Source organism: Pogoniulus pusillus, chromosome 30 (assembly GCF_015220805.1).
Source record: "Pogoniulus pusillus isolate bPogPus1 chromosome 30, bPogPus1.pri, whole genome shotgun sequence".
NCBI classification, from domain to species: Eukaryota; Metazoa; Chordata; class Aves; order Piciformes; family Lybiidae; genus Pogoniulus; species Pogoniulus pusillus.
Window position 1 is genome coordinate 11,739,361 of NC_087293.1, and position 23,939 is coordinate 11,763,299.

At 49.8% G+C, this 23,939-nt stretch overlaps 1 protein-coding gene across 3 annotated transcripts in view; it reads left to right on the forward strand.

The window, feature by feature from the left end:
- The window catches only part of UBE3B (ubiquitin protein ligase E3B), a 33,642-nt gene that overhangs the window by 543 nt on the left and 9,160 nt on the right, over positions 1 to 23,939 (forward strand). For all 3 annotated transcript variants that reach the window (XM_064168793.1, XM_064168795.1, XM_064168794.1), the window contains exons 2-23: positions 287 to 390; positions 1,655 to 1,824; positions 1,915 to 2,035; positions 3,883 to 3,942; positions 5,246 to 5,350; positions 5,474 to 5,570; positions 7,534 to 7,619; positions 8,706 to 8,788; positions 9,369 to 9,474; positions 10,747 to 10,867; positions 12,798 to 12,975; positions 13,937 to 14,106; positions 15,596 to 15,763; positions 17,335 to 17,506; positions 18,300 to 18,418; positions 19,309 to 19,423; positions 19,773 to 19,872; positions 20,876 to 20,995; positions 21,747 to 21,923; positions 22,016 to 22,126; positions 22,747 to 22,884; positions 23,193 to 23,258. In XM_064168793.1, the coding sequence (XP_064024863.1) occupies positions 1,664 to 1,824; positions 1,915 to 2,035; positions 3,883 to 3,942; positions 5,246 to 5,350; positions 5,474 to 5,570; positions 7,534 to 7,619; positions 8,706 to 8,788; positions 9,369 to 9,474; positions 10,747 to 10,867; positions 12,798 to 12,975; positions 13,937 to 14,106; positions 15,596 to 15,763; positions 17,335 to 17,506; positions 18,300 to 18,418; positions 19,309 to 19,423; positions 19,773 to 19,872; positions 20,876 to 20,995; positions 21,747 to 21,923; positions 22,016 to 22,126; positions 22,747 to 22,884; positions 23,193 to 23,258 (2,574 nt within the window). In that variant the 5' untranslated portion in view covers positions 287 to 390; positions 1,655 to 1,663. The remainder of the gene's footprint in view (positions 1 to 286; positions 391 to 1,654; positions 1,825 to 1,914; positions 2,036 to 3,882; positions 3,943 to 5,245; positions 5,351 to 5,473; positions 5,571 to 7,533; positions 7,620 to 8,705; positions 8,789 to 9,368; positions 9,475 to 10,746; positions 10,868 to 12,797; positions 12,976 to 13,936; positions 14,107 to 15,595; positions 15,764 to 17,334; positions 17,507 to 18,299; positions 18,419 to 19,308; positions 19,424 to 19,772; positions 19,873 to 20,875; positions 20,996 to 21,746; positions 21,924 to 22,015; positions 22,127 to 22,746; positions 22,885 to 23,192; positions 23,259 to 23,939) is intronic.

The window sequence follows — 23,939 nt, forward strand, 5'->3', positions numbered from 1 at the left end:
AGCACTTTGCTGTGGGGTGGCTGCTGTTGAGGTCTCCACGGTTACAGGGAGCCTGGCACAGCTGAGATTGGCCCTTGCTGTTGTCACACACTGGATTGTTTCTTCTCCACTCTGAAGAGTGAGGAGCTGTGTGTGCTGGCAGTCGCAAAGCAGTGCTGCTGCTGCCTCTTCTCCCACCTGAAGCTGTTCTGGCCTCACACATTTTTGAAGGTGTAGTGAGAAGTAAGTCTGGTCAAAGGGACTTAGAATTGCAAAGGTAAAGACTAAATCCCCAACCCATCTGCAGGTAATGTGCTTATCAGTGGAGGAGCTGCCTGAAGCCAGTGAATGAGGATCATGTTTGTGTGTAAATGACTGCCATATGCTTGGTCTGAAGAAGTAAACCCTCAGGTGAGTTCCTTGGCAGCTGTTTATGAAGCTGTTGTTGACTCTCTGTGTTCTGTCTTGGTGAGTGGCAATAAATTAGCTTCCAAGTGCCCTTTCCCCTTGTATCTTTGCCTATAGACCTGTTCTCATTTGTTATCTGTAAACAAGAAAATGAAACAACTAAGGCTGAAAAGTGACAGCACCTTCAGCCTATGGCAGGGGGCTTGGCATTCAATAGCTCCAAGTGCCAGTGCTGTACTTTGGCCACAACAACCCCATGCAGAGATACAGGCTGGGGTTGGAGTGGCTGGAGAGCAGCCAGACAGAGAGGGATATGGGGGTGCTGATTGATACCCACCTGAACATGAGCCAGCAGTGTGCCCAGGTGGCCAAGAGAGCCAGTGGCATCCTGGCCTGCATCAGGAATGGTGTGGTCGGCAGGAGCAGGGAGGTCATTCTGCCCCTGTACTCTGCACTGGTTAGACCTCACCTTGAGTGCTGTGTTCAGTTCTGGGCCCCCCAGTTTAGCAGGGACATTGAGATGCTTGAGCGTGTCCAGAGAAGGGCAACGAGGCTGGGGAGAGGCCTTGAGCACAGCCCTACGAGGAGAGGCTGAGGGAGCTGGGATTGGTTAGCCTGGAGAAGAGGAGGCTCAGGGGAGACCTTATTGCTGTCTACAACTACCTGAGGGGTGGTTGTGGCCAGGAGGAGGTTGCTCTCTTCTCTCAGGTGGCCAGCACCAGAACAAGAGGACACAGCCTCAGGCTGTGCCAGGGGAGATTTAGGCTGGAGGTGAGGAGAAAGTTCTTCACTGAGAGAGTCATTGGGCACTGGAGTGGGCTGCCCGGGGAGGTGGTGGAGTCGCCGTCCCTGGAGCTGTTCAAGGCAGGACTGGACGTGGCACTTGGTGCCATGGTCTGGCCTTGAGCTCTGGTAAAGGGTTGGACTTGATGATCTATGAGGTCTCTTCCAACCTTGGTGATACTGTGATCTTTAGGTCCCTTCTAACACAAACCATTCTGTGATTCTAGGTGGACTTGAGACCAAAAAACCTTATTATTCTGTGAGTCTATATTTTTGGTAGGTAACTTTGGCTTTGCCTAAGCTGTATTTTGCACACACCTCTGTGCTGTTAGGTCCTCTCCTTCCCCTAGCCAGACATTGGATGCAGGGAGTCAGTTCCAAAGCAACACTGAGAATTACTTTTGCCTGTGTGTTTTGTCCTCTCTGCTCCTGCTTTTGTTTGCTGTGATGATTGTTTGTTTTCCTTCCCTTGCTGTTTGGGCAGGTTATAAAGATGTTCAGTGCCAGCCAGTCCTCCAAGGCTCAGTTCCTGGACAAAGCCCGGCAGGCTCGGGAGGAGAGGAGGGAGCTGAAGGAGAGGGAACGTGCTGCTGTCCAGGTCCAGGCTTTGGTCAGGAGGTTTCTCTGTCGATGTCGCCTGCAGAGGGAGATAAGGTGTGTGAGGTTCTACCTTCAGGTTTTGTTTACCTCTGGAGAGGTTGAGTTTTAGCTGCTGATGCTCATTTTTTTTCTCCACTTGGATAGGAGAGAAGTGGAGGATTTCTTTGGGGTGAATGAATCTGGCTCCAGTAAAAGAAGTGCTCTTTCCATCTTCAGAATTGCTAGGAAGCTCCTGTTTGTCTTTGATCTTAAAGAGGACAAAGAGGTAAGGTTGCTGCTCTGACTTGTTCATTGAGGACATCTTTTGGCACATGGAATAAGTTCTGTATTAAAATGTTGAATTGGCTCTCTAGTGATCATGTAGCCTCCTGCAATACATTTTGGCTTCAGAAGTGTCATCTCTACCTCTTAGGCCTTCAGATCTGTCTGTAGGATTGGTTTTTAGTAGGAGTTCCACATTCAGGACATAGTTTAAGGGATGTTTTTCATGGTACCCATGCCAGCTTCCATAATGGATCTGTGCCTCGTGATGTTGTCAGCTGCAGCAATTCTCCAGCCTGGCACACTGTGGTCAGCTCACAAAGTGCTGCCCTGGCATGGAGTTGTCTTCAGGCTGTTTGTACTGCAGCTGCTTTTCTGTCCATGCCCTGAGTTTGTGGTTTCAGGCTCGAAGCCCTTTGCTGTAGTGCCATGAACTGATGATGTCTGCCCCAAGGAACACTGGGATCATAAGGAAAACAGTTGGAAAACTCTTCTGCATGCCCAGCAGTGTGAGCAGCAGGTGCTGGGAGGGGATTCTGCTTTGCTGAGACCCTACCTGCAGTGCTGGGGCCAGCTCTGGAGTCCTCAGCACAGCACAGATAGGGACCTGTAGGAGTGGGACCAGAGGAGGCCACAGCAATGCTGGAAGGGCTCTGCTGCAGGGCTAGGCTGAGCGAGCTGAGGCTGTTGAGCCTGGAGAAGGGAAGGCTTCAGGGAGACCTTCTGGTGGCTTTTCAGTGTTTAAAGGGGCTGAGCAGAAAGCTGGGGACAGACTTTTGAGCAGGGTGTGTGGTGACAGCACAAGAGGTGACACTTTGAAACAAAGAGAAAGGCTCTAGAGAGAGAGAAGAATTTTTTGGTGGTGAAACCTTGTCTCAGGTTGCTCAGAGAGGTCACAGATGCCCTGTCCCTGGAGCCATTGCAGGTCAGGTTGTGTGGAGCTCTGAGCAACCTGCTTCAGTTGCAGATGTCCCTGTTGAGTGCAGGGGGTTGGACTGGTTGAGCTTGGAAGGTCTCTTCCAACCCAAACAGTTCCATGATGCCATGAAAATGAAAGGCTGTGTTGGAATTGCAGCAGCAGAGGGTGACTTGGGTTTAGGTAACTGCTGCTCCATCAAACACCTCTTCTGTTTTTTTGTACTCAGAGCAGCAAAACCCCCTAAAGATGAATGTTACACACAAATGTTCAACTTCTGGCATCCCTCTGGAGTTATGTGTAACAGCAGTTGGTGCATTGCTGAAGTGTGTCTTCTCCTTCCAGCAGAAGTCAGTCCCTTCCTGGGCAAAGAACTGGCCTATGCTTGGTTCCACTCATCTCTGGACCCTCTCTTTGGTCAAGATAAGCCCAGCAGCCAATTCAGCAGCCCAGAATGGTTTTATAAATCACATACTTGGCAAACACAAGACAGGGCTGAAATAATTGAGGGTTTGTGGATGTGGTTGCTGGGTTGTGCTGAGAGCTGTGATGCTTGGGAGTTAGAACTGAGCTGCTGCACTCATCAACATTAAGCATTTCCAGCTGAACCCCAGCAGAGTGATGTTTTTCCTACCCTACCTTCAGCCCATACTGGTGAGGGGAGGCTGAGAAATTCCTCCTGTTAATGACTTCAAGGAGGGAACTCTCCTGCAGGGCTGTAGCCTGATAGGTAGATGAGCTCTGGGGAAGGAGCCATAATCCCTTTCCATAGGGAATATGTTTGGAACATTTATTTGTTTGATACTGAGGTATCTTGCTCCCTCTGCTGAGCTCTTCCCAGTGCTTTTCCTGGGGGTAGAATTAATATCTTCTATTTCTTGGAGGTAGAACTAATATCACCTTTTATTTCTTTCTCTTATCCCCTCTCCTCCCAGAGGTTTGAAAAGCTGTGCCGATGTATCCTGAACAGTATGGATGTTGACAATGAGCCCAAGGTCAGCAGGATGGGGTCTAGGTTAGGGGGTGGGAGAGTTGTTTGGCTTATTCTGCTTCTCTGTGTGGGGATTTAGAATGGTGATATTTGAATCTGTAGCTTTCAGAAGCTCCTCAACGCTGCTGAGATCTCACAGTGAAGGTTTGGAGGAGTTCCTCAGTGTTCCTCTGCTATTTTTAGTCTGGATACAGCTACAGGAGTTAAAAGACAGTTTTATTTGTACTCAGCACTGCTCAGGCCACACCTTGAGTGCTGTGTCCAGTTCTGGGCTCCTCCATTCAAGAGAGATATTGAGGTGCTGGAAGGTGTCCAGAAAAGGGCAGCAAGACTGGGGAGGGGCCTGGAGCACAGCCCTGTGAGGAGAGGCTGAGGGAGCTGGGGGTGTGCAGCCTGCAGCAGAGGAGGCTCAGGGCAGAGCTCATTGCTGTCTGCAGCTCCCTGAAGGGAGGCTGCAGCCAGGTGGGATTGGGCTCTTCTGCCAGGCAAGCAGCAGCAGAAGAAGGGGACAGAGTCTCAAGTTGTGGCAGAGGAGGTCTAGGCTGGATGTCAGGAGGAAGTTGTTGGCAGAGAGAGTGATTGGCATTGGAATGGGCTGCCCAGGGAGGTGGTGGAGTCACTGTCCTCGGAGGTGTTGAAGCCAAGCCTGGCTGGGGCACTTAGTGCCATGGTCTGGTTGCTTGGGCAGGGCTGGGTGCTAGGTAGGACTGGCTGAGCTTGGAGCTCTCTTCCAGCCTAGCTGATTTTATGATTATTCATGAAGTGGCTGTTGTGCTTTGGCCAGGGAATGAATTCTGGTTCCACTGCTGAGTTCAGCAGGGCACTGAAGAGGTCATTTTGTCAGAGTGCTTCTCGATAATGACCTTCCAGTATCTGAAGGGGTCCTACAGGAGGGCTGGGGAGGGACTATTTAGAAGGTCTTGTAATGACAGGACAAGGAGGAATGGGTTTAAAGTGGCAGGAGGGAGATTTAAACTGAATGTTAGGAAGAAACTCTTTGCAGTGAGGGTGCTGAGACACTGGCACAGGTTACCCAGGGAGGTTGTGGAGCACAGAATCACCCAATGTGATCAAAGTTCACATTGGGTGATTCTGTGCTCCACAACCTCCCTGGAGGTATTCAGGGGCGGGTTGGATGAGGCCTTGAGCAACCTGTTCTAGTGAGAGGTGTCCCTGCCTATGGCAGGGGATTGGAACAGGAAGATCTTTGAGGTCCATTCCAACCTGAACTATTCTATGATAAGATATTCAGCTACTTAGAGTGTCAAACACTGCTCACTGCTGCTGTGTGTTCCCCCCTGCCTCAGGTGTGGTATGTGTCATTGGCACTCTCCAAGGATCTGACACTCTTGTGGATCAAACAGATCAAAGACATTTTGTGGTTTTGCTGTGAGTTTCTCAAGCAGCTTAAGGTAAATAAACCTTTTTTTTTTTCCTTTCCCTTTTAATCCTAATATTTCCTCTTCCTTCCTTTAACTGTTCTGCAGCATGGCACAGAGAGAATTTGATGTATTAACCTTGGTGTTTTCTTGCAGCCTGACATCTTACAAGACTCCAGGCTGGTCAATTTGCACCTCACCATGCTTGTTACCTTCACAGACACTTCTACATGGAAGATACTTAGGGGGAAAGGTTTGTGTATCCACTTCAACACCTTATTTAGTAGTAAAATCATCTAATCACTATGAATTGCTGTGGTTGGAAAGGACCACCAGGGTCATCCAGTCCAACCTTCATCCCAGCAGCCTTCATCACCAGACCATAGCCTCAGGTTCCACAGCCACTTTCCTTTTAAACACCTCCAGGGATGGCAAATCCACCACCTCCCTGGGCAGCCTGTTCCAGTGCCTGACCACCTGCTCAATGAAGAACTTCCTCCCAACATCCAACCTAAGCCTCCCTTGATGCAGCTTGAGGCCATTTCCTCTTGTCCTATCATTAGTAATGCAGGAGAAGAGACCAGCTCCAGCCTCACTACAATCTCCTTTTAGGTAGTTGTAGAGGGCAATAAAGTCCCCTCTCAGCCTCCTCCAGACTAAACATCCCCAGCTCCCTCAGCTGCTCCTCATAGGTGATGTTTGCCAGACCCCTCCCCAGCCTCATTGCCCTTCTCTGCACTGCTCCAGCACCTCAATGTCCCTCCTATACTGCCGTGATCAAAACTAGACCCAGTACTCGAGGTGTGGTCTCAGGAGTGCTGAGCACAGGGCCATGAGCACCTCCTTACTCCTGCTGGTCACACCATTGCTGATGCAGGCCAGGATGCTGTTGACCTTGGCCAGCTGGGCACACTGCTGCCTCATGTTTAGCTGGCTGCCCACCAACACCTCCACGTTCTCTTCTGCCAGGCAGCTCTCCAGCCACTCCTCCCTCAGCCTGTAGGGCTGCTGAAGGTTATTGTGGCCAAAGTGCATGACCTGGCACTTGGCCTTGTTAAACCTCATGCAATTGGCCCCAGCCCATGGCTCCAGCCTGTCCAAATCCCTCTGCAGGGCCTTCCTACCCTGCAGTAGATTGGCACTTCATGGAATGGTTTGGGTTGAAAGGGACCTTCAATGCCATCCAATTCCAACCTCCCCTGCCATGAGCAGACACTGGAATGGGTTGCTCAAGGCCTCATCTAACCTGGCCTTGAACACCTCCAGGGAGAGAGCATCTACAGCCTCTCTGCAACCTGTTCCCCACCCTCACTGGGAAGAATTTCTTCCTAATCTCCAGTTTAAATCCACTGGATGCTGTTTCTACACCTTGTCTTCTCTTTGTGTTTCAAAGGTTCAGGATGCTTCTGTGCTTGCACAAAGCATAGGCTGGGCAGCAAAGATCCCCTGGAGATCAGAAAGGCTATTTGCCTTTGGAACAGCAGCAACCACTGTGTTTTATAATGCTCCAAATTCTCCCACTCCAGAAGTGCTCAGAGGATAATGGAACATGCTTCTGGCTCTGGAATTTGGAGCAAGCACACAGAGAAAAGGCAGGCAGGTGTGGGGAGGAAATGTGACTGATACCTTAAATGAGACTTGATGTGGAAAAAAGGAGGCTATGGGGAGACTTTCTTACACTCTACAAATCCCTGGGAGGTGTTTGGAGCCAGCTGGGAGTTGGTGTCTTCTCCCAAGTGATGAGACAAGAGGAAACCTCCCCAAGTCACTCCAGGGGAGGTTTAGGTTGGACATGAGGAATTTCTTCACCCAAAGGGTTGTCAAAGCCTAGAAGAAGCTGCCCAATAAAGTGGTGGAGTCCCCATCCCTGGAGGCGTCCAAAAGCTGTGGAGATGTGGTCCTGAGGGACATGGTTTTGTGGTGACCTTTAGTTCAACTCCATGATCTTCCAAGTTCTTCTCCAGTCAAAACCATTCCATGATTCTATGTCCCTGCTCATGGCAGGGGGGCTGGAACTAGCTGATCTTCAAGGTCCCTTCCAACCTAAACCATTCTGTGCCTCTCTTCTGTGTGGAATGTTGCTAAAATGGTGGGTTTGCATATGAGGGTGAGGTTGTGCAAGAAGGGCTGATGAACAAACTGGTTTGGGGTATTGGAGGAGGTAAAGAGTGGGACTATGATGCTGATTTAGTAACATCAGTGTTTTAACCTGGCAGGTGAAACCCTGAGGCCTGCCATGAACCACATCTGTGCAAACATCATGGGACATCTGAACCAGAAGGGGTTTTATTCTGTGCTGCAGGTCAGTTTCCAGTTGATAGAGTTAAGTTCTCTTTTTACCCAAAACAAGCCTCAATTCTGCTTGGAATCTCCTGTAGTCCTTATTTAAAGAAGCTTTTGTGAGCTCTGTGGTGATAGGAGGAAGAAATTCTTTCCAGTAAGGGTGGGAGAGACACTGAAACATGTTGCCCAAGGAGGTTGTGGATGCTCTCTCCCTGGAGGCGTTCAAGGCCAGGTTGGATGGGACGTTGAGCAGCCTGCTCTAGTGGAAGATGTCCCTGCCTGTGGCAGAAGATTGGAACTAGATGATCTTGAAGGTCCCTTCCAATCCAAACCATTCTGTGATCAGTGTTGGGGGCAGCTGGTTGTGTGTGGGCATATTTTTCTTCAAAGCACTCCAGACCAAACAAACCATCTCCCTTTTTTCACTGCTGCTCAGCCTGAATCCTACTTAAGCACCTTATAAAGAGATGGGCAGCAAGGGGGAACTCTGGAGTACCACCCCAGGAGGGGGGAACTCTGGAGTACCACCCCAGGAGGGGGGAACTCTGGAGTACCACCCCAGGAAGGGGGAACTCTGGAGTACCACCCCAGGAAGGGGGAACTCTGGAGTACCACCCCAGGAAGGGGGAACTCTGGAGTACCACCCCAGGAAGGGAGACTCTGGAGTACTATCCCAAACTTCTCTCTTTTGTAAGGATTTACCTTCTTTGCTGACTGGAAAAGGCACTGATGGAACTTTCCTTCACCTTTTAAATGAGAACAACATTTCCAGGCAGCACTGAGCTTTGCCTTTTAATTTGAAAGGCCTGGGAACCCTCTTGAGTTAACAGTTCCTGGAGAAATAAGTGCTGCAGAGTATCTGATTTAATTGCAGCATCTCTGCTGTGCCATTAGTAACCTGAAGCCCTTCCAGCTCTGCTGAATGACTTCTGGCAACTGGTTTTGACTTGTAGGAACTGGTTTTTAGGTTGTGTTGGTGGTGTTCCTTTGCTCTGCTCTGAAAATAAACACAATGCCTTTCAGGAGAAGCCACAGTCCTCTTTTTGTTGGTGTTGTGTGTGTGCTGAGTGCTGCAGAGCTAGTTGTTGTTCCTTTTCTGTTGCAGATTTTGCTAACTAATGGCTTGGCAAGATCCAGACCTTCCTTGTCCAAAGGCTCTTTAACTGCTATCTTCTCCCTCGCCTTGCGGTAAGGCAGCCAGAGCTGCTGGCTGTGATCTGCAGCCAAAGTTGTCTTTAGTGTGGTTTTGCTTTTGTGAAGTCTTCTCCTTCTGCCAGTCTCTTTGTGTCATCAAGAGTATCACCCCGAGGAAAGGAGCTGCTTTAGGCCAAAGAGCTTATTTGCTTGTCATCTTTTTTTAGAGCAGGATGCTCTTGGGTCAGCAATTAGTGTGAGCCTAGGCTGTGGGGTGCAAACTGCTACAGCAGGATCTGTGTCTTTGTGCTGAGCTATCAAAAAGGGTGGTGAGACACTGGAACAGGTTGCCTTGGGAGGCTGTGGATGCCTCCTTCCTGAAGGTGTTTGAGGCTGGGTTGCACAAAGCCCTGAGCAACCTGGGCTAGTGGGAGTTGTCCCCGCGTATGGGAGAGGGGCTGGAACTTGATGATCTTTAAGGTCTCTTCCAACCTAAACCATTCCATGATTCTTCTTCTAGTGATGCTTGTTGCTGAGGGTAGAATCAACAGCCAGTTCTGAAAGGCTTGCTTAAAGGCTGGGGGTTACTTCAGTGCAAGGAGCCTGACCTAGTGAAGTATTTTTGTCTTCATAGCCCTGTGGTTGCTGCTCAGTTTTCGGACAATCTGCTGAGGTCGTTTCTGATCCATATCATGTCTGTGCCTGCTATAATGACTCATCTTGCTACACTAACACCTGAGGTAAGTGGGTGGTGGAATAGTACCCAAAATCCACTGAATATCACAGGGGGCTACTTCTTGTTCCTGTTCTCAGCTCTTGGAACAGAGCAGTGGTGTTTTTCTCCGTGCCAGTTCCAGCTCTGCTCTGAAAGTGCTTGATTCTTACACCCTGCAGCTGCTCTGGGTTTCTCGTCCCACAGAGCAGTGGGGTGATGGGCTTCACTGCCCTAAAATCAGTCAGTCAGTAACAATAAAGACCTGTCTGACACACAGCTTGAGTTTTTGCATGTCCTTGCTCTTCTATTTCTGTAGCCATAGATAGAGCCAAAGCAGAAATCAGTCTGTTGCAAGGCTGAGGATCTGTTGTGGCAGTTGGTAACTGTCCTCTGATTTAATGTGCCTGCTGCTCTCTGTAGCTTGGTGCAGACAGTCAGGTTTTGTGCCAAATGAGCACTTGTGTTCTTGCAGACAGACAGTTGTGAAGGTTTGTCTACAGCTAGACTAGAAGTACTGGGTTTGGTTTTGATGCCTGCACTCCCAGAAGGACATTGAGGGACTGGGGCAGGTCCAGAGAAGGACAACAAAGCTGCTGAAGGGTCTGGAGAGCAGAGCTGTGAGGAGCAGCTGAGAGAACTGTTCAGCCTGGAGTAAAGGAGGCTGAAGGGAGATCTCATTGCTCTCTACAGCTCCCTAAAGTGAGGTTGATGAAGGGTCTGGAGAACAAGGCTGCAAGGAGCAGCTGAGGGAACTGTTCAGCCTGGAGTAAAGGAGGCTGAAGTGAGATGTCATTGTTCTCTGCAGCTCCTTGAAGTGAGGTTGGAACCAGGTGGGATTGGTCTCTTCTCCCAAAGAACAAGGACAGGACAAGAGGAAACAACCTCAAGTTGCACAAGAGGAGATTTAGGTTCAATGTTAGGAGAAACTTCTGCACTGAAAGAGTTCTCAAAGCCTGAAACAGGCTTCCCAGGGAGGTGGTTGAATCTCCATCCCTGCAGATGTTTCAGAGAGAGATGTGGTGCTGAGGGACATGATTTAGCACCAGCCTTGGTAGCACTAGAGAATGGTTGGGCTGGATGAGCTTAAAGGGCTTTTCCAAGCTGAAAGCTTCTGTGAGCTTTTCACCAGTATGGTTTTATTTCCTAGTCGAGCTTCGTGTCAAACTCCAGTGCAACAGGCTGAGCTTGCAACTAGATTGGGAAGGAAAAAACAATTAGAGTTGGTGGTGGGAGAGGAGGTGTGGTGGTACTGTGTGACTCTCCTCCACCTGACAGGCAGCTCCTTTGTGCCTTGCAGCGCCTGGCAGTGATGGAATCTCATGATCTGTTCCGCAAGTTCATCCTGTTTTTGAGTCGGGAGACACAGTGTGGAGATGTCTGCATGTGCTTGGAAGGAAGCCACACTCTCTGCCTGCTGGGTAAGCACCTCTGACACTCCTGGGTTTACTGTGTTTGGAAGAGAAGCACAGAATCAACCAGGTTGGAAGAGAGCTCCAAGCTCAGCCAGTCCAACCTAGCACCCAGCCCTGGCCAATCAACCAGACCATGGCACTAAGTGCCCCAGCCAGGCTTGGCTTCAACACCTCCAGGGACAGCCACTCCACCACCTCCCTGGGCAGCCCATTCCAATGCCAATCACTCTCTCTGCCAACAACTTCCTCCTAACATCCAGCCTAGACCTCCTCTGCCACAACTTGAGACTCTGTCCCCTTCTTCTGTTGCTGCTTGCCTGGCAGCAGAGCCCAACCCCACCTGGTTACAGCCTCCCTTCAGGGAGCTGTAGACAGCAATGAGCTCTGCCCTGAGCCTCCTCTGCTGCAGGCTGCACACCCCCAGCTCCCTCAGCCTCTCCTCACAGGGCTGTGCTTCAGGCCCCTCAGCAGCTTTGTCGCCCTCTTGTGGACACTTTCCAGTACCTCAACATCTCTCTTGAATTGAGGAGCCCAGAACTGGACACAGCACTCAAGGACACCAGTTCTCAATTTTCAGTCAGGTCTTTCTGCATTGCTCAGAGCTGCCTCCAATTCTGTTTGTTTTTTTAGCCTTGTTTAAATAGTTTCTAAATAGTAATTGAGAGATGTTTGGGGATATTGCAAACATCTCCTAGCAAATGGAAGAAGGATCTAAAGAACAGAGCTGGTGAGGAGCAGCTGAGGGGAACTGGGGTTGTTCAGCCTGGAGAAGAGGAGGCTATTGGGAAACCTTATTGCTCTCTACAGCTCACTGAAAAGAGGTTGCACTGAGGTGGGATTGGTCTGTTCTCCCCAAGAACAAGTGACAGGACAAGAGGAAACAGCCTCAGGTTGCACCAGCAGAGGTTTAGATTGGATATCAGAAGGAACTTTTTCCCTAAAAGGGTTGTCAAGGCCTGGCCCAGTCAGCACAGGGCAGTGGTGGAGTCCCCATCCCTGGAGGGGTTTCAAAGACATGGAGCTGTGGTGCTGAGGGCCGTGGTTTAGTGGTGCCCTGGTAGTGCTGGGTTCATGGATGGACTCAATCATCTGAAAGGTCTAATCCACCCTAAATGATTCTACATAGAATCATTTAGGAACTGGGGTTGTTCAGCCTAGAGGAGGCTGAGGGGAGACCTCATTGCTCCCTACAGCTCTCTGAAAAGAGGTTGCAGTGAGGTGGGGTTGGTCTCTTCTCCCTCATTTCAGGTGATGGAACAAGAGGAAATGGCCTGAAATTGTGCCAAGGGAGGGTTGCATTGGGGATGAGGAAAAAGTCATTGCTGCAGGAGTGATCAAGGATTGGAACAGGCTGCCCAGAGAAGTGGAGTCCCCATCCCTGCAGATGTTCAAGAAGGGTGTGGTCATGGCATTCTGGGCCATGGTTTAGTAGCTGTGGTGATGTTGGGTTGATGTTTGGACTGGATGATCTTAAAGATCTCTTCCAACAGAAAGAATTCTGTGATTCTATGACTTACTCTTGCATATCATCATGCCTGAAGTGTGAAGTTCTCTCTGCTTACTTTCATTTGAGCTCTGAGAAGGCCTTGGAGGGCAGCAGGCTTGGACCTGACATCCATAAATAAACATGGTGCTGAAACAATTCACCTTTCTGAAGGAGTGACCAAAGAAACAGCTGGAACTCTGCACTAACCATGTTAGCCATCATCTGTAGTACTATGTAGATGATGTTAGTGCAATACAGATGAGGAGGTGACCAAAGTGACATGACACCTGTGCGCCTGATGTGTACTGGAAGTTGCTTGCAGCAAAGTGCCCTCTAACAGTCACTCTTGACAGCAATCCTCTCCTGGCCTTCAAAATGAGTGTGAAACTAATTGAATCCTGTGTGCTATAGATCTTCTTTGAAGTCTTCTTGTGTTGCTCCTTCCACCAGGTAATCTTGTGTACTTGGGCTCCATGAATGATAAAGTTCTTGAGGAGGAGACAGCTCACTTTGTGGGTGTGCTCATTCACATGCTCTCCTACTGCCAGAAGTATGTATCACAAAAGAAATCCAACCTCACTCACTGGCATCCTGTTCTGGGCTGGTTTTCACAGACTGTGGATTATGGGTAAGTGAGGAGGACCTTCAAGTGATGGAAGTACTTGAAGGGGACCTACAGGAGGGCTGGGGAGAGACTAGTGACAAGGTCTTGTGATGGCAGGATGAGGAGGAATGGGTTTGAACTGGCAGAGGGGAGACTGAAACTGGATGTGAAGAAGAAGTTGTTTGCAGTGAGGGTGGTGAGACACTGGCACAGGTTGCCCAGGGAGGTTGTGGAGCACAGAATCACCCAATGTGATCTCTGCTGCAGGAGTGGTCAGGGAGCAGGAATTAGGAATTTCTCTGCTGCAGGAGAGGTCAGGGAGCAGGAATTAGGAATTTCTCTGCTGCAGGAGTGGTCAGGGAGCAGGGATTAGGAATCTCTCTGCTACAGGAGTGGTCAGGGAGCAGGAATTAGGAATCTCTCTGCTGCAGGAGTGGTCAGGGAGCAGGAATTAGGAATCTCTCTGCTGCAGGGGTGGTCAGGGAGCAGGAATTAGGAATTTCTCTGCTGCAGGGGTGGTCAGGGAGCAGGGATTAGGAATTTCTCTGCTGCAGGGGTGGTCAGGGAGCAGGAATTAGGAATTTCTCTGCTGCAGGAGTGGTCAGGGAGCAGGAATTATGAATCTCTCTGCTGCAGGAGTGGTCAGGGAGCAGGAATTAGGAATTTCTCTGCTGCAGGAGTGGTCAGGGAGCAGGAATTAGGAATCTCTCTGCTGCAGGATAGGTCAGGGAGCAGGAATTAGGAATCTCTCTGCTGCAGGGGTGGTCAGGGAGCAGGAATTAGGAATTTCTCTGCTGCAGGATTGGCACAGGCTGCCCAGGGAGGTGGTGAAGTCCCCATCCCTAGAGATGTGCAAGAAACCTGTGGCCATGGCACCGTGGGATGTGGTTTAATGGGGTTGGGTTGCTGGTTGCACTCAATCTTAGGTGGTCTTTTCCAAGGCAGACAATTCTATCATTGTGTGTCTCTGTGCCTTGCCTTTCAGACTGAACGAGTCCATGCCTCTGCTGACCAAGCAGCTGCAGCACCTCTGGGGAGTCCACATGATCCGCATCCTCTTCAGCGATGTGCTCAGCAAGAAGCTGCTGGAGAACCAGGACATAGCTCAGCTGCCAGCACAACCAATTTCCCCCCAGAACAGCCTTCCTATGAAGAGTCAGTTCTGGAGGGTGGCTTTTTTCTGTCTCTATCCCTGTGTCTTTTCCTCTCTCACAGACTCACAGGGCTTTGCCTTTTCCCACTTAAGCTAAAAGCTTTGAGTAATTACTTGCAGCAACTGCTGAGCTGGGGATGTGGCTTCTCCTATTTGTAATTCCTGCTCAGAATGTCTCTGTGACCTGGGGCAAGTCTCTCACTTTGGTGCTGAGAAAATATTTGCTTATTTTAGCAGATTTGGCTGTGGGGTTTTTTTTAGGCCATTGTTTCTCAAGTAGCTGAGAAGATTTATGTTCACTGCATAAATTAATACATCCCAAGGCAAGATGGGAGGTCAGCTTCTCAGGTGATAAGCAAGGTGAAGCTGGCTGGTAGACCTGGGATGAGTTGTGATCCTGCAGAAGGGGATTTGGAGTCAAATAGATGAAATTGAGCTGTTTCCCAGCTGCTGCCCATAGTGCTTGACTCTGTGGTTCTTAGGTATTGCAATCCTGGCAGGGTTTTAAGCTCCAGACTCATGCCCCTGCTGACTTTTGATGAGGGACAATGGCTGTGAGCTGGAAGAGAGGAGATTGAAACTGGAGATTAGGAAGAAATTCTTTCCAGGGAGGGTGGTGAGACACTGGGACAGGTTGTCCAGGAACAATGCTTTCTCCTTGGAGGTGTTCAAGGCCAGGCTGGATGGGCCCTTGAGCAACCTGAACTAGTGCAAGGTGCCCCTGCCTGTGGCGGGGAGTTGGAACAAGATCTTAAAGGTCCCTCCCAACCCAGACCATTCTGTGACTTGGTGATCTCAAAGGTGCCTTCCACCTAGACCATTCTGTGACTTGGTGATCTCAAAGGCCCCTCCCAACCCAGACCATTCTGTGACTTGGTGATCTCAAAGGCCCCTCCCAACCCAGACCATTCTGTGACTTGGTGATCTCGAAGGTCCCTTCCAACCCAGACCATTCTGTGACTTGGTGATCTTGGAGGTCGCTTCCAACCCAGACCATTCTGTGACTTGGTGATCTTGGAGGTCGCTTCCAACCCAGACCATTCTGTGACTTGGTGATCTCAAAGGTCCCTTCCAACCCAGACCATTCTGTGACTTGGTGATCTTGAAAGGTGCCTTCCAACCCAGACCATTCTGTGACTTGGTGATCTTGAAAGGTCCCTCCCAACCCAGACTATTCTGTGACTTGGTGATTTAGAATGGTCTGGGTTAGAAGGGACCTTCAAGATCACAGAATGACAGAATGGTCTGGGCTGGAAGGGACCTTCAATGATTTTGTGATCTCGAAGTTCTCTTCCAACCCAGACCATTTCATGAAACTTTCTCCTTTGTTGCTAGCATCTGTGAGAAGCACCAAACCTCCTGTCTGCGGAGTGACCCAGTCTGTTAAACTGCCCTTTGTCACAGGGCTGCCAAGCAGCTGAGGGTAAGAACTGGTTCCAAACAGCACCTCTTTCTCCTAAGCCAAGGTCTTGTGTGCTTCTCTGTCCCCAGATCTTTTCAGGAGAGCTTTCCAGAAGTCTGCATCTGTCCGCAACATCCTGAAGCCTGTGGGAGGCAAGCGAGTGGACTCTGCAGAGGTGCAGAAGGTTTGCAGCATCTGTGTCCTCTACCAAACCACCCTCACCACCCTGACACAGATCCGCCTGCAGATACTCACAGGTCAGATACTCACAGTTGTGCTTTTTTCCAATCCCTTAAAACACAGAGGGTGGAGGTGGGGGGGGGGAAAAGCCAAACCCAAACCCCCAACCAGATAATTTTTTATCTGATTAAACTCTGTCGCCTCGTTGGTAGTTTGATTACTGACACCCAGTTTATTGACTGGCTGGGTGGAAGGCTTGTTTCATCCTGAATCATAGCCCTGATCAATAACATTCATCACTTCTTTATCAAGCATTAACTCTCCAGAATACAAATTGGAGCAAGTTTTCCTCTAATGAAAGCTTGCTCCCTCCACCTCCGAGCTGCAGACTGAGTCAGTGTTTTTGAGAAGCTGAACAATATTAATCTTCCTCTGGTGGGAGCACTGAATGCTTTCATACATCTTGAGAACAAATTACCTGTCTCAGGGATGGATGGAGGAGGAGATAAGCACTGGTTTGGTCTAGTGGCTGGAGCAGAGAATGACTCTAGTGTTCTGGATGCTTTCTGGCTATGGTGGGGATCACAGGTACTACCCCATTGCATTCCCATCTTCACAGTATCACAGTATCACCAAGGTTGGAAGAGACCTCACAGATCATCAAGTCCAACCCTTTACCACAGAGCTCAAGGCTAGACCATGGCACCAAGTGCCACGTCCAATCCTGCCTTGAACAGCTCCAGGGACGGCGACTCCACCACCTCCCCGGGCAGCCCATTCCAGTGTCCAATGACTCTCTCAGTGAAGAACTTTCTCCTCACCTCGAGCCTAAATTTCCCCTGGCACAGATGGTTTTAGTGGGGATTAGATAAAGACTGAATTCCTGTGATCCAGAGTGGCAACATAGTTATCATAGAACACTTTAGGTTGGAAGGGATCTTCAAAGGTCCTCTAGTCTTGCAGTCAGCAGGGACATGTGCAACTAGAGCAGGTTGCTCAGAGCTCCAAACATTCTTGAACTGGAATGATTTCAAGCAAAGCCTGGATGAGGCACTGAGTGCCATGGTCTGGTTGACTGGATAGAGCTGGGTGCTAGGTTGGACTGGATGAGCTTGGAGGTCTCTTCCAACCTGCTTGATTCTATGATTTCAGGGAAGAAGCATCTCCCACCTCCCTGGTAAACCTGGGCCAGGCTCTCACCACCCTCCGTGTCAAAGATGTCTTCTTTCTAAGTCTGACTCTCCCTCTTTTAGTTCCAAACCGTTCCAAACCACCCCCCTTTGGCCTGTCACAGCAGGCCCTGCTCAAACGTCTATCCTCAGCTTTCTGACTGGCCTCTCTGTCCTGAAAGGCCACCAGAAGTTCTCCCTGGAGCCTTCTCTTCTCCAGGCTTAACAACCCCAGCTTTCTCAGCCTGGCCTCACAGCGGAGGTGCTCCAGCCCTTGTTGAAAGCTTTCTGTTTCCTGGTGATTGTATTGATGCAGAGAGGCTGGGGAACCAAATGTATTGCTTGTGTTGCCTTCAAGTGCAGTGTTGCTTTACAGAAGGCTCTTCCAGCTCCAAGCCAGCGTTCACCTCTTGGTGTCTACATGAAGCAGTAGACAGGACAGGCTTTACTGAGCATGCTTTGTCTTTTCCCATTGCTAGGCCTCACTTACCTGGATGATCTGCTGCCTAAGTTATGGGCTTTTATCTGTGAGCTGGGACCACAGGGTGGGTTAAAACTCTTCTTGGAGTGCTTGAATAATGACACAGAGGAATCCAAGAGGCTGCTGGCCATGTTGATGCTCTTCTGCGACTGCTCCCGCCACCTTATCACGTAGGTAGCCAGCACTGAGTGCTCTCTGGGCTTGTAACATGAAACTGGCCCATAACTTAAGTTACAAGAGGAGTAGCTGAGGTGTTTCTGCCTTTGCATAAGGTTAACCAGGCAGAGGACAGCAGCAAGTGTTTGAGTCCTGGGGATAGGTTGGACTGGATGATCTTGGAGGTCTCTTCCAACCTGCTTGATTCTATGATCCTATGACTTTCTCCCTCAGCCAGCTATTGAGTTGGCTGAAAGTAAAAAAGCAGTGACCAGGTTGGGGCAAGACAGATTTCTGCTGCTGCTTAGGGACCATTGTGGCAGTCCAAAGCAAAGAATGAGATGAGATCAGAGGAGCTTTGAGGAAAAACTGTGACAGTGCTGCAGGAAAGCTCCCCAGCTGATGTGTGCTGCTTGCACACAACCCCTTTGCTGTCTCGCTGGTGGACTTAAACAAAGGATGAGAGAGGGGGTGGAAAATTTGCCCTTGCTGGTCAGTAGAGACAGTTTTGTTAGCTTGAATGATGACAAGGTGTTATTTTTATCCAGAGGCTGGTGTGGAGGCCCTTTTTAACTGTGGAATAGTGGCTCTGCTTGTGTGTCAGAGCTTTCATGCTGCCTTCTGTTGGGATCAGATATCGATCAAAGCCAATAAATAGGCTTCAGTTGTTTATGACTTCAGATCCTCACGGGTGTCAGTTGTCATAGAAATAAGAGCTGCTGCTGTGAAAGGATAATGTGCCTTTATGAAAATTTCAAAAGGGAATTAAATTTACCCTTGGGCATTTGCATTTGTTTCCTCTGGTAGGATTCTTGATGACATCGAAGTCTATGAAGAGCAGATTTCATTCAAGCTGGAAGAGCTTGTTACCATCTCGTCTTTCCTGAATTCCTTTGTCTTTAAGATGATCTGGGATGGAATTGTTGGTAAGTGCTTTCAGGAGCTAGAGTTGATGTTACTAACAGAGCAACAAATGGCATTAATTTGGCAGTTTGAAGCCTCTGCTAATTATTACTTTACCCACACAAGCCAACCTTCCCCCGCTTCCTGCCACCGCTACATTGTGTGATGTGAAAATATGTCCCAGTCTTTTGGTGTCCAGCTGCCACTGTCATGCCTGGCACCAAACACTCTGCACTTTCCTGTTTCCACTAAGAGTTTGTGTAGCAGACATGATGGACATGTTGGGTTTTGCCAGAGTTTAGTGTTGACTGAGCCATGTGTCGGACCACAATGTAATGCAGCGCTCCGACAAAGCCAAGCAGGCTTCTAGGGTCTCTGAGGGTATCTGGTGTTGATCTGTGTGCTGCTGTAATTTGAGTACAGCTCAGCTCTGGTAATTAGATGAGAGATTTAATGGTGATGGCTCAGCTGGAACTGGCTGAGAGGGCTTGGATGTGGCTAAGAGTTCTGTCACGTTGATCATAGGATCTCAGAAACATTTAGGTTGGAAGAGATTTTCACGATTGTCCAGCCCAGCCACTAACCCAGCACTGCCAGGTCACTGCTAAACCACATCTCCAAAACCCCTCCAGGGATGGGACCACCACTACCCTGGGCAGCCTGGGCCAGGCTCTGACAACCCTTTTGTGGAAAGAATGGTTCCTCGTGTCCAACCTAAACCTCCCCTGGGGAAGCCTGAGGCTGTTTCCTCTTATCCTGAAGAAGAGGAAACAAAATCTCTTTGCTCTGAAGGCGCTGGAGGTCAGGAGAAGTACACCTGTCCTCTTAGCGTGGGGCAGATCTCAACGTGTTGCTCTTGGACACGCCTGTTTCTTGGGGTGCTTGATCACTGCTGCTTTGTTCCTTTTGTTAGAGAATGCCCGAGGGGAGACCCTGGAGCTGTTTCATTCTGTCCATGGCTGGCTCATGGTCTTGTACGAGCGGGACTGTCGCCGGCGCTTCGCTCCAGAGGATCACTGGCTACGCAAGTGAGTGTCCCTGTGCTGTTGCCTCCTTGTCCCGGGGCACCTCCGGGGAGCTGCTTTGAGATCCTTGGCTTTCAACTGAATGCTTTGCATTCTGCCTCTGAGCTGGAGGTCAGAGCTGCTGCCTGTGTTTGTGGTGTAAAGATGAGCTGCTGCTCACGGAGCAGGGCGTGCTTTGGAAACTGACTCGGCACCTAGCAGCTCGAGTGGCTCTGGCCTTCTTAGATGTGCACATGAGCACTTAAGTCATCTCTGAAATCACTCCAGGTTTCCTCTCCCTCCTACCCTCAGCTGTTTTATCACACCTGGGCATTTCTCAGGGCTCTCTGAATCTCTGCCTTTCTTTGTAAAGGGACCTCAAACCCAGCGTGCTCTTCCAGGAGCTGGACAAGGACAAGAAGCGAGCCCAGATGCTCCTGCAGTACATCCCACATGTCATTCCCCACAAGAATGTGAGTGGGACAGGGGCAGAGAATGGAGACTGAAGAGCCTGGGTGGCCTGGGATGGAAGGGTCTTGTGACTTGGAGCTAGGGATTGAAATGCCAGTTGAGCAAAAGTAGGTTTTTTTCTCCTTCCATCTTTCCCCAGTATGTTTCCTCTAAGTAGTCTTGACTTCTGTCACTGGGAGAGAGCTCATTTGAGGGGCAGCTGCAGAGTGGCATCCAGCAGTGCTTGGCAGGAGGTTCCACCTCAACACAAGAGGGAACTTCTTTACTGTAAGGCTCACAGAGCACTGAACAGGCTGCCCAGAGAGGTTGTGGAGTCTCCTTCTCTGGAGCCTTTCCAGGCCTGTCTGGATGTGTTCCTGTGTGACCTGAGCTAGATTGTATGGCCCTGCTCTGGCAGGAAGGTTGGACTCAATTATTTTTTTGGGTCCCTTCCAACCCCTAACATCCTGTGATTCTATGCAGTAAGGATGGTGAGAGCCTGGCCTAGGTTGCCCAGAGAGGTGGAAGATCTCTGGAACCATTTCAGGTCAAGGTTGTTTGGGACTCTGAGCAACCTGCTGTAGATGCAGATGTCTCTGCTGGCTGCAGGAGGGTTGGGCTTGATGAGCTTTAGAAGCCACTGCCCACCCAAACCAGTCAGATTTTGTGATGTGGCTTTGGAGAACAGGCAGAGTCTTGCAGGTAGCAACTCCCCAAAGATCCCTTCCAACCCCTACCAGCCTCTGATTCTGTGATGCTTATATGGTGATAGGAAAAGTCCTTTTGATTTCAGTATTGCCCCTAACCCTCCCAGAGCAGAGCTCCAAGGATCTCTCTGCCTCACTGGGGAGCAAGGAGACAAATCTCACTGTAGTGACTGGGTGACAGTGGCATCACTGAACCTAGGTGGGAACAGGACAACCGAGAGCTGGTCCTGAGCAGGCATCAGGGGCATCTGAAAGTCCTGCAACCCTGGGGGAGAAGGAGCCCTGTGAGTCAAGACTTAACATGTGTTTTCTCTTGAAGAGGGTGCTACTGTTCCGGAACATGGTCACAAAGGAGAAGGAGAAGCTGGGGCTGGTTGAAACCAGCTCTGCATCCCCTCATGTCACACACATCACCATCCGCCGCTCACGGATGCTGGAGGTGGGTGGCCTGGCTGGCAGAAACAAACCAACAAGCTGCTAAATTAGCAAGGTTGTGGGAGGTGAAGATGGTTTTAGCTTTCTCTGTGGGTTTTGGGGGGCCTGGGGCTGTTTCTCTCTACTTCTGTGTGGTGTGAGGTTACAGGAAAGTGCTGGACCTTAGTTCAGATTGCTGCAAACCTGGAGGCTTGACTAGAAGAAAGTCTGGTCCTTTAGGACACAGCAGTCAGGTACAAATGCAGATTGGTTGAGGCCCCATCCTGAGAGACATTCAAGGTAAACCTTGATGAGGCTCTCAGCAGTATGATCTAAGTTGGAGATCTCCCTGCTTACTGTAGGGAGGATTGGATGAGACAAAATCATAGAACCAGTCAGGGTTGGAAGGGACCACAAGGATCATCCAGTTTGAACACCCTTGCCATGAGCAGGGACACCTCACACAAGATCAGGCTGTCCAAACACCTCCAAGGATGAGGCTTCCATCACCTCCCTGAGCAACCCATTCCAGGGTCTCACCACCCTCATGCTGAACAACTTCCTAACATCCAGTCTCAACCTACCCATTTCCAGCTTTGTTCCATTCCCCCCATGCCTATCCCTACCTGACAGCCTAAAAAGTCCCTCCCCAGCTTTCTTGAACTTCAAGGGCAGCTTCCATCCCTGCTGTGATTTCTGTAGTCTCTCTCCTGCCTGTGTGGATGATTGCCACATCTCCTTGTGTCATTGTCCTCTGAATCTTCTGGTCTCTGCAGGATGGATACGAGCAGCTCCGGCAGCTTTCCCAGAATGCCATGAAGGGAGTGATCAGAGTCAAGTTTGTCAATGACCTGGGAGTGGATGAGGCTGGGATCGATCAAGATGGAGTCTTCAAAGAGTTTCTGGAAGAGATAATAAAGAAAGTGTTTGATCCTGCCCTCAACCTGTTCAAGGTATGGCACAGGGCTGCAGCTGCTGGCTGTGGTGAGCCACTGCAGGTGGAACCAAAGCGACTCACTGGGCTGTGACCTCTCTTTGTGTGCAGACAACAAGTGGTGACGAGAGGCTGTACCCATCCCCAACGTCCTACATTCATGAGAACTACCTGCAGCTCTTTGAGTTTGTGGGGAAGATGCTTGGCAAGGCTGTGTATGAGGTGAGCCAAAAGTACCCTGTTAAGATGTGGTCGTTGTCAGTCATGGCAGGGTCTGGATGTGGTTTTTGTGGTGGTACCTTTGAGAAAGTCATAAGCCTGGGGAGGAGAAGAGGTGAGGTGGAAAACATGACCTGGATGAAGATAGGTTGGGTGAGGCCCTCATCCCTGGAGATACTTAACGTCAAACTTGATGGGGTCCTTAGCATCCTGCTCTAATTGGTGATGTCCCTGCTCACTGCAGGCAAGTTGGACAAGATGACCTTTGAGGGTCACTTCCACCCCAGTGTGTTCTGTGATTCTGTAATAGTGATGGTGGAGCAGCTTGGCACTGCCTCAGGCCTGTATTCAGAATAATCCTCTCAGAGTCCCAGCATGGTGGGGTTGGAAAGGAGCTCTGGAAATCACCCAGTCCAACCTCCCCTGCTCGAGCAGCTTGCCCAACATCACAATGCCCAGGTGGGTTTGGAAGCTCTGCAGAGAAGGAGACTCCACAACCTCTCTGGGCAGCCTGCTCCAGGCCTCCAGCACCCTTACACTAAAGAAGTTTCTCCTTCTCTCAGGTGGAAGATAGAACCTGGGACATCCCTTGGCTATTCTTATTTGTGCCTTCTTGTCTGCAGGGAATAGTTGTGGATGTACCATTTGCTTCCTTCTTCTTGAGTCAGCTCCTTGGGCACCACCACAGTGTCTTCTACAGCTCTGTAGATGAACTTCCCTCCTTGGACTCTGAGTTCTATAAAAATCTCACTTCAATTAAGGTTTGAGCTTCATTTTTCCTGCTCAGCTGCCCTTATCCCTGCCTGCTGGTAGAAAATACTGAGTTTGCAAATGCCTTTGGGGGGGCTGAGCCTCTCTAAAATACTCTGGAAGCAACTGGTGGTACTGGGGCAGGTTGGCAGCTGCCCTGTGTTTTCAGTGGGGCAAGCAGAGGGGAGAAAGGAGTCTGAGGGTGGAAACCTGGAACTGACACTTAGGAAATCCCAAGTTTTAACCTCAGTTCTTGTGCAGTCTCCTCATAACCTGCTGTAGCTGCTGCTCAGCACTGACCTTCTTTCCTTTCCTCCAGCGTTATGATGGTGATATCAGTGACCTGGGCTTAACTCTGTCCTATGATGAAGATGTGATGGGTCAGGTAGGTTTTTGTTCAGTGACTCTACTAAATCTTGTCTCTGCTTTGTTCCAAACATCCTCCCCCTGCTGGATGACAAGCAGAGTTCTGAGGACTGGTAATCACAGCCCACAGGCTCTTTGTCCTGATGAGGACAGGAGCATCTCTCTCATTTCTCTGGCTGATGCTACCAGCGGGAGCCTTTGAAACACTGAGGGGGGGTCCTGAGGTTGGTTGCCTGCTGCTCTGGGAAAGTTCATGGTGCCAGAAGTGGCAGATTGTGAATGCAAGCAGTTGGCAGCAGAACTAAGTTTGGCTCTTGAGCAGAAGTGTCCTGACTTTTATTAGTGTCCTCACAGCCCATAAATACACCTTGCATCTGACTTGCCAGCAGAAGACAGCTCTGATTCTCTGCTGAGCTTCCTAAGAGCTGGGTTTGAGTTATCTAAATTCAGGCAGCCTATCCAAGCTGAGTGCTTTTTGCTCTGGTACTTGTGGTTTTGGATCTGTCAGGTGGATGCTCTGTGTGGCCCACCTGAACAGGAGTCCTGAGGGATCTGCCTGGTCAAGACCTTATGTTTGATTGTGATTAGGGCTCTGCTTTCCTCTTAAGCTCCCTGTGCTGCAAAACTGGCTCAGCTCCAGAGCTTCTCTGTGCTCAGCTGTAGGATTCTGCAGCTTCATTCAATATTTCTCTGCAGGCAG